The sequence below is a fragment of the Myotis brandtii genome, unplaced genomic scaffold (genome assembly GCF_000412655.1).
Source record: "Myotis brandtii unplaced genomic scaffold, ASM41265v1 scaffold314, whole genome shotgun sequence".
Taxonomy (NCBI): Eukaryota; Metazoa; Chordata; class Mammalia; order Chiroptera; family Vespertilionidae; genus Myotis; species Myotis brandtii.
The window spans coordinates 3,045,509-3,054,013 of record NW_005362033.1 but is presented as its reverse complement, the minus strand read 5'-3'; the positions used below and the strand labels follow the sequence as shown (position 1 = coordinate 3,054,013).

Here is an 8,505-nt window from a genome sequence, read left to right as displayed (position 1 = left end):
GAAGGTAAAAGCTTAACTTATTAAACGTGCCGACACTCTTTTTTCTCAAAATCTGTTAACTTTAATCCTTTCACATACTTTATTCAGCAAATAAGTATTTTAGGGCCACAAAACCCAAATGCACAGGCAGTGACTGGAGAAACCTGAATATTGTGCAGGCACCTTTTCCCCGCGGGCCAGCAGGGGGCGCTCTGACCACGCTCAGCTTCCGCTCTGAACAAACGCACCTACTGGGGGGAGCCACTCCGCCAGTGCACACATGGCCATTGAGGAAATAGCAGATGAGGCCTCAGAACTGCCGCTGCTTACTCGCTTGGCTGGCACTTGTGTTAAAAGGACTGCACTTTTAAAGGGCTTATCTGGAGTTACTGCTTTTTAAGAATTGAGAAGAGCAAAGCCAGTCTTTTTTCTCATTTCAGTTAAAACTAATGCAATATATATCTTAAAAGATTAGGCCAGCCAGGAATTCAAACGCCTTCCAGTCCCAAAAAGGGTAGGTAGAAAGTCAGCCTGGTGTCAACTCGGAGGTCGCCGGGAGTGCACTCTGTCCCAGGGCCTTGGCGCTGCGCTGAGGCCAGTTTGCAGGCCGCCATGGAGGTCTGGTCATTTTCAGCAGAACTGTCTGCTGTTTAAAAAGCTGCGCTAGACAGTCATACTCTCCCTGACCACCCCCTTTCCGTGGTAATACTTCTCAGAGCATTTATATGATGTGAAACTAGGCACTGCCGAGCCATGTAGGAAGCTACGATTACTTTTCCTTTCCTGTGTAACTTCTTATTTTCCTGGAGTTGCAGCTGTTGTGTGTACATTGGCTTCTTTAGTTTTCTGTATGTTTATCCCTCACTCAACCTCAAGCTCATCATCAGTGCTCTAAACCTGTCCGCTAGGTGTTGAGACGACCAAGATGTTTTATCAGCTTCATTTTCCTGTGGACCGGCTGCTCTCCAGGCTCTCTCCAGAGCTCCCTCCACCATTCTTATCTCGGGATTCCCATTACTGATGGTGAACCTTAAGTTCCTACAATTTTTGTTTTCTTAGTCTGCTGCTTCATTTTATAGCACCCACTAGATGTCCGGTGCACTAAATTTGTGCAGGGGTTGGGGGAGTCCCTCAGCCCAGCCTGCACCCTTTCCAATCCAGAACCCTCAGGGGATGTCCTACTGCTGGGCCTAAACCGGCAGTCGGACATCCCTCTCGCAATCCAGGACCGCTGGCTCCTAACCACTCGCCTGCCTGTCTGCCTGATCTCCCCTAACCACTTGCCTCCCTGCCTGCCTGATTGCCCCTAATTGCTCTCCCCTGCTGGCCTGATCGCCCCTAACCCCCTCTGCCTCGGCCCCACCAGTGTGGCTTTGTCCAGTCTAATTAGCATATTACCCTTTTATTAGTATAGATACTGACTGTAGCAACTTCTTGAAGGAAAGGTACATGAAATGTACTTTTTGAAGTTTTACATGTCTGAAAAAGTTCTTTTTCTTTCTTAGATATTGTTTCTCCCTGTCATTATCCTAGAGAGTTTATGCATTTTATTTTATTTTTTTATTTTATGCTTTTAGAAAAGTCTTGTTATTGTTTAGTGGAATATTGGGAAGGAGTAAAATTAGATCCATAAGCTCACTTTTATGTTTGTGGTCACTGGTTTAATATGATTAACTTTCTTTCCATCCCTGTTTTTACAGTTCCTGATGAGCATCTATTATTGTAAGTATATGTCTTATGTGTGGGGGCTTTTAATCTTTAATGTGTTTTAAAAGCCAAATCCTTTCTCTTTTTTAAAAATCTAAAAAACAAACTAGAAACAATATTTTCTTGACATGATTATTAAAAACCCATTTCAAGTGAATAGCCAAAACCATATTTGATTGTACAAGGCATTCCCACATTGTCCTGTATACCACTTTGTTTATGATTGTTTAGAAGTGTAGCTGTTACAAGAAATTAGAATACCTAAATGCAAGCAAAGAAATACCATTATTTGTAGATGATAGAACTACTTTTTTAAAACCAAGAAAATAAAGTTAAGTTCAAAAATATAGACTCTCAATAGCAACAAAAAAGTGAAAGCTACCTAAAAATAAATAATATTTAATTGCATATGTGCACTTACACTTAAAAGTCCACACGAGCCCTGGCCAGTGTGGCTCAGTTGATTGAGCATTGTCCCATGCACAGAAAGGTAGCTGGTTTGATTCCTGGTCAGGGCACATGCCTGGGTTCCCTGCTTGACCTCCAGTAGGGGGCATGCAGGAGGCAGCCGGTCAATGTTTCCCTCTCATTGATATCTTTCTCTCTGTCTCTCTCTCTTTTCCCTCTCCCTCCCCTTCTGTTTCTCCCTACCTCTCTCTCTAAAGAAAACAAAAAAAAAATCTTTAAACTGAAAGTTGACAATATACTAGTAATTATCTTAGGGGGAATGAAAGAGATAGAATTTAGAGAAGGGGTTTAAACTTGTTTGTTTCTTAAATTGTTTGTATAAAGATTATATGTTAAAGAACTCATGATTTGACACAGAATTATCCATAGAAAATCTCCATATGTTTTTTCTAATACATTTTTAGGAAAAATTACTACTTTTAAAACAAAGAAAATAGGCAAATACTAAAAGAATGCAATTTACCAAAAAACTTTGGGGGGAAAAAGGTAAATCTTACTAGTGGTCATAAAAATATAAACTAAAATAATGAGATAACTTTCCATCTATAAAACTGACTACCACAGAAAAAAGGTTGGTAAGAATATTCCAGATGTTGGCAAGAACATGGAGAAAAATATTATTGATGCCCTGCCAATAGGAGTGTAAATTAGAAGGTAATCTGGCAATAGGAGCTTTAAAACATACACATTCTTTGATCCAGAATTCCACTTATAAGAATGTACCCAAGGAAGTAATCATGGATGTTCATAAAGATTTTGCAGTGAACATATTCCTCCATGTTGTTTATGGTAGCAAAAAAAAAAAAAAAAAAAAAAAAAGCCCACCACACAAACCTGAAATAATCTAATTCAGATTAGATTTAATAAACTAATTATCCATAAATAGAGTCTGGGAAAAATAATTCATCTTTACAGAGAAATTCTTTGTAACTGTTAAAAGTGATAAAGAAAAATATTGCTTTCAAGAGATATTCACAAGCCCTAGCTGGTTTGGCTCAGTGGATAGAGCGTCGGCTTGCAGACTAAGGGGTCCTGGGTTCGATTCCGGTCGGGGGCACATGCCTGGGTTTCGGGCTCGATCCCCAGTGAGAGATGTGCAGGAGGCAGCCGATCAATGATTCTCTCTCATCATTGATGTTTCTCTTCCTCTCCCTTCCTCTCTGAAATCAATAATATATTTTAAAAAGAAAGAGAGATGTTCACAATGTTACAAGGTGGACAAGGCAGGTTAAAATTTTTTATTAGATCCATTTTTAAAGTTAACTGTGATTACCTCTGATAAAGTTATCACCAAATTTTTTCCTTTGTTCATAGATAATCTCTATATGTTTAATGTAGGAATTAATGTAGGAATTAATAGTTTTGAAAAACTATTCCCATTCCAGTAGTTTTTTTTAATAAAGAGACTAGTTTGTTGGGAAATGAAGAAGTTAAACATTTTAATTTTAAAGTCTTAGTAGTTCTGTCTTCTTATTATGTGTCAACACATATGAATTCTTTAAAATATTAACTTTTTAGCCCGGCCAGCGTGGCTCAGTGGTTGAGTGTCGACCTATGAACCAGAAGGTCACGGTTCGATTCCCAGTCAGGGCACATGTCCGGGTTGCAGACTTGGTCCCCAGCATGGGATATGCAGGAGGCAGCCGATTAATGAGTCTTTCTCATCATCCTCCCCACCCCCACCCCCCGCCCCCGCAGAGATCAAGCCCACAACCCGGGCATGTGCCCTTGACCAGAATTGAACCTGGGACCCTTCAGTCTGCAGGCTGACGCTAGCCACTGGGCAAAACCAGCTGGAGCTCATCAGTGAGATTTCTCTCTCTCCCTCTCCTTTCCTCTCTGAAATCAATAAGAAAAAATATATACATTTTTTAAATAAATTAATAAAACATTAATTTTTCAGTTTTAGTTCAACCCAACCATTTTATTTTCCAGTTCATAAAAATAATCCATACTCATTAAAAAAAAAATGTTCTTGGAAAATAAAACATAAAAAGCAACAACAATCATACCACCCAATGATAATCACTATTACATTTTGGTTTATTGCCTTCTGGTTTTTAAAAAAAAGGTTTATTTTGAGATAATTGTAGTTTTTTAAAGAAAAATTAACACGATTGAGAGTTTCTAAATATATAATTTTGTGTCTAACCTTTCTCACTTAATATAATAATTTTCCCACATAAGTTTTTCTGATATGTCATTAACAGCTGAATGGCTTTTATTATTAATGAAAAAGTACAAATTTAACACCTATCTGATGGTCAAACATGAAAAATTATAATAGGGGGTTGGTGAGGATGTGGAGAAAATAGAATTCTCATACAAGGACTGGTGAGGGTGCTATTTCCACTGTGGAAAGCTATTGGCAACACCTATTAAAATTGAAAAATGCATATATCCTAAAACCCAGCAATTTGCTTTTACTTATATACTCAGGATAAATTCTCATTTATGTGCACTAAAGGACAGGCACAGGGAAAATTGAATATTATTTATAATAGTGTAAAGTGGAAGTTATCAGAGTGCCCATTGATAGGATGCTTATAAAATAGAAGTACTTACATGCTACTTTTATATATATGTATAATGGAATATTATTCAAAAGGTAATTAAAATTTAAAATTTTTCTTCTTCTTTTTTTTTTTTTTGTTAATCCTCACCCGAAGATATTTTTTCCACTGATTTTGAGATAGAGTGTAAGCGAGAGGGGAGGGGGACAAAGAAAAAAAACATCGATGTGAAAGAGATATACATCAGTTGGTTGCCTCTGGCACGTGCCGCAGCCCAGAGCCAGGGATTGAACCTGAAACCCAGGTACATGCCATTGACCAGGAATCGGACCCGAGACCTTTCGGTGCTTGGGCCAACCTTCTAACCACTGAGCAACACTGGCCAGGGCAGCTTGCATCATTTTCAAAAGCATGTTGAGTAGGAAAAAAGTTACCAAAAAGCCTACAATGTACCTTTTGTTTTAACTTTTAAAACGGTACCACATATACCATGTTTGTTTGTGTATATATGTGTATAAAAATACATACACACATACTGTATATAATAAAATACAAAAACATTAATAGGAAAGAAACCAACAAAAGCTTATGGTTGTCTCAGGAATGAAGGGAAGTTGGGAAGAAGAATAGGAAGCACTATGAGGCATAAAGAGGGCTTCTTCATTTGTAAATAACATGTTAACATTTATTCTGGGGGATTGATTACATGGATTTTGCTATATTATCTTTTTTTCCAAGCTAAAATGAATTAAATTTTTTTGAATGCTGCGAGTGATGCTTTGGGTCAAATTACTGAGGTGAGTTTTAGAGTCACAGTCTAACCTGAAACCTTTCTATTTCTCAGGCTGAAGTTTGTCTTTGGCTCATCAGCCCTCCAGGCCTTGGACCTAGTTGATCGACAGTCCATCACTTTAATCTCGTCGCCCAGTGGGAGGCATGTTTACCAGGTAGAAATCTAGAGGTGGGATTATCTCAACAGAAACCCCTTAGGACAAAATGTTTTCAAGAATCTCTGTGGAAGCTGGTGACCAGCTTTAAGTATTTCCTACACTGTTGAAAAGCACTTGACCAAACTTAGTACAGAAAATTAGTGTTTTAGTCATTAAGTAAGATAAATATGACCTATTAACCCTACGTAACAGCAATGTATAGAGCCAACAGTGATGTGGAGGGCTCTTCTCAGATCTAATGGAGTGTACTTGACTTTTGCTTTTCCCCCCAAATGTATTGACATCTTCACCTTGTTCATAATCTCTTGCTTATAAACAAAATCCAAAATGCATTTTAAGGTCCTTGCACATGCTCAAATTCATCAGAAATGATCTTTTAAAAGTGTTGTCAGGAAATGTTTATTAAGGGTCAAACTGCGCTAAATGCAGACAATCTACTTGGACTTTAGTTTTGCCTCTAGAGTTTAACACAGGTAGATTTCTAAAGTAACGGCCTCTTTTCAGGCTCTGAGTTACTTTCACATGTTGATAATTCTCATCAAAAACCCAGCAATGTATTTTTTCAGGAAACTGAGATGTAGAAAATAAAACTAATGGTCACTGCTGGCAGCTGGGATTTGTAACTGCTATCCCACACTGCCTGTTTTCGTATAAAGAGTGAGCCAGACTCCAACCAACCCCCAACCTTCCAGGTTAGCTGTGTGAGACAATGGTAAGTGCAGCTGATATAGAGGGAAGGGAATATTGAGTGAAATAAAAATATTGGCAGTGATCTCTAAAATTTTGTTTCTGGCTTGGAAGGCGATAAAAGAAGCTGTCAGTTCTTATAAATGAACTAGAGGCCTGGTGCATGAAATTTGTGCACAGAGGGGTAGGGGGGGTTCCCCTCAGCCCGGCCTGCACCCTCAGAGGATGTCCAACTGCTGGTTTAGGCAGTCGGACATCCCTCTCGCAATCCAGGACACTGCATGCACCAATGACCATACTTTTCATACAGGTGAAAGGCATCTTGCTGTTGTACGGGCTACATTTTTTTTTTGTCCTGATTAGAAAAAGTAGTACATAACATGATCCTTCTGAGGCAGTAGTACCATTTTCCCCATCTTATGGGTGGAAAAACTGAAGCAGAGAGAAGTTAAGTAATTGGCTTTGTCACACAGTTAGAAGTGTCAGAATCAGGGCAAACCACAAAATGTGCAAGCCAGAGTCCATACATGTCATCGCTGCAGCATCCTGTTTTTTCATTGTTAGAGTAGCCTTGCCAGGTTTTAATTTTTAAATCTAAGAGACTGTTCCCAATATATAGGGTAGGGTCCCTAAGCCGGACCAGCGATCAGGGCCAATCTGTGGGGCAACTGGCAAGCGGGGCGGTCAGGGGGGACCCCAGCTGGCACCCGCCTTGTCTGGCGGCCTGGCGTCGCCCGTGTTTGGTGGCTCCGCCCCCCAATCACCGCTGCTGGTTGCCTCTTCCAGGGGGCATCATAGCGCCACTGGTCGGTCAATTTGCATATTAGGGTTTTATTATATAGGATTTCAGGCCCTGCTGAAGACCAGGAATGGGGGAATATATCAGTGTTTGGATTCTGGTTAATTTGCAATGAACTTCTCAGAGCTGAGACTATGTCAATTAATTCTGAGTGAGTGAATAACCTGAGCAAAGCCTGCTGGGCCAGTAGGTGCCTTTGCTTAGTGAATTAACTTGCCATTCCACACAGTAGTATAACATAGCCGACCTGGCAAAATCTTCATACATTTCTTCCCTAAGGAAAATGGAGTAATTAGTGTTGAATGTTGTGGTTAAAACTTTTGCATTGTGTTTACTTAAAAGAGGCTGCCCATTAGAATTTTCTCCTGGTGAATTTATAGATTAATAATCAGAATTATTAAATAATGTTTGTAACTGAGAAGATATTTTTTTTTCTTGTTTTTATTTTTTTTTTATTTTTGTTGTTGTTGTTGTGAGGAAAAGAAGACTAAAATGCTAATGACCTACTGCTAGGTGACCACACTGCTGTGTAAAATAATAAGGACCTTTCCAAGTAATATGATGAATTAACCAAGTACAGGTCCCCCAGCCAGCACTCCTTCTCCGAGCACAGCTCCAGATGAATAACTGCTAAGATGTGTTCGGTGGAGGGGGCTCTGATTCTCAGCCTGCTACTTCTTATATATTTACTAAAAAGCCGACTTCTTTCTACCACAAAAGAAAGTGAATGAAATAGCAATGCTATAGAGAGAGTCTGAAAGTAGAAAAGACAACACTCATTTGATTTCAAAGCACAAAGAAAGAATTAAAGAATCATACCCCTAAACAAAACTACCTCTTTGCCTCTTTTCACTCAACCTTTTATTAATAAGTTGGACTTGCAGAGTATAATGGGGTTAAGATTTGAAAGCCTGGTCTTTGTTCACAACATTCATTTCTACACCTCATTGTCTTTAAATGGAACAAAGTGAATCCAGTTTTCCTTTTCCCAGCCTCATTTTTCCCATTTTGCTGATTCCACTCACCTCCACTCCTCCCTCGTCAACATTTGCTCTTGACAAAGGCTATATTGGCATTTGTGTTTATTACCATATGAATTTAACTCAATTACTTGCATTTTCTGCCTTATCCCTCTTTATGGACTGAACTACTGTGTGCCTAGTAATGCTACATATACTAAGTGGGAAGTATTGCCAGAGTTTCTGAAATCAACCCACACAAAAAAACATGTTCCATTTTAAATCAAGTCTCACACAAGTAGCACTGAGTGGCTGGCTCTAGGATTTTCTTGAAGTCAATGCAAAATATTTTTTTTTTAATTAAATCTTTATTGTTCAGATTATTACATTAGTTACTCTTTTTTCCCATCATAACTCCCCTCCACCCAGTTCCCACCCCACCC

General features: G+C 39.1%; 1 protein-coding gene across 1 annotated transcript in view; it reads left to right on the top strand.

Annotated features, from left to right (window-relative positions):
• Positions 1-591: 591 nt before the first annotated feature.
• ZSWIM7 (zinc finger, SWIM-type containing 7) overlaps positions 592-8,505 on the top strand; it is an 18,711-nt gene continuing 10,797 nt past the window's right edge. The window contains exons 1-4 of the mRNA XM_005870192.2: positions 592-597; positions 888-1,002; positions 1,680-1,701; positions 5,512-5,614. Of these exons, the coding sequence (XP_005870254.2) occupies positions 592-597; positions 888-1,002; positions 1,680-1,701; positions 5,512-5,614 (246 nt within the window). The remainder of the gene's footprint in view (positions 598-887; positions 1,003-1,679; positions 1,702-5,511; positions 5,615-8,505) is intronic.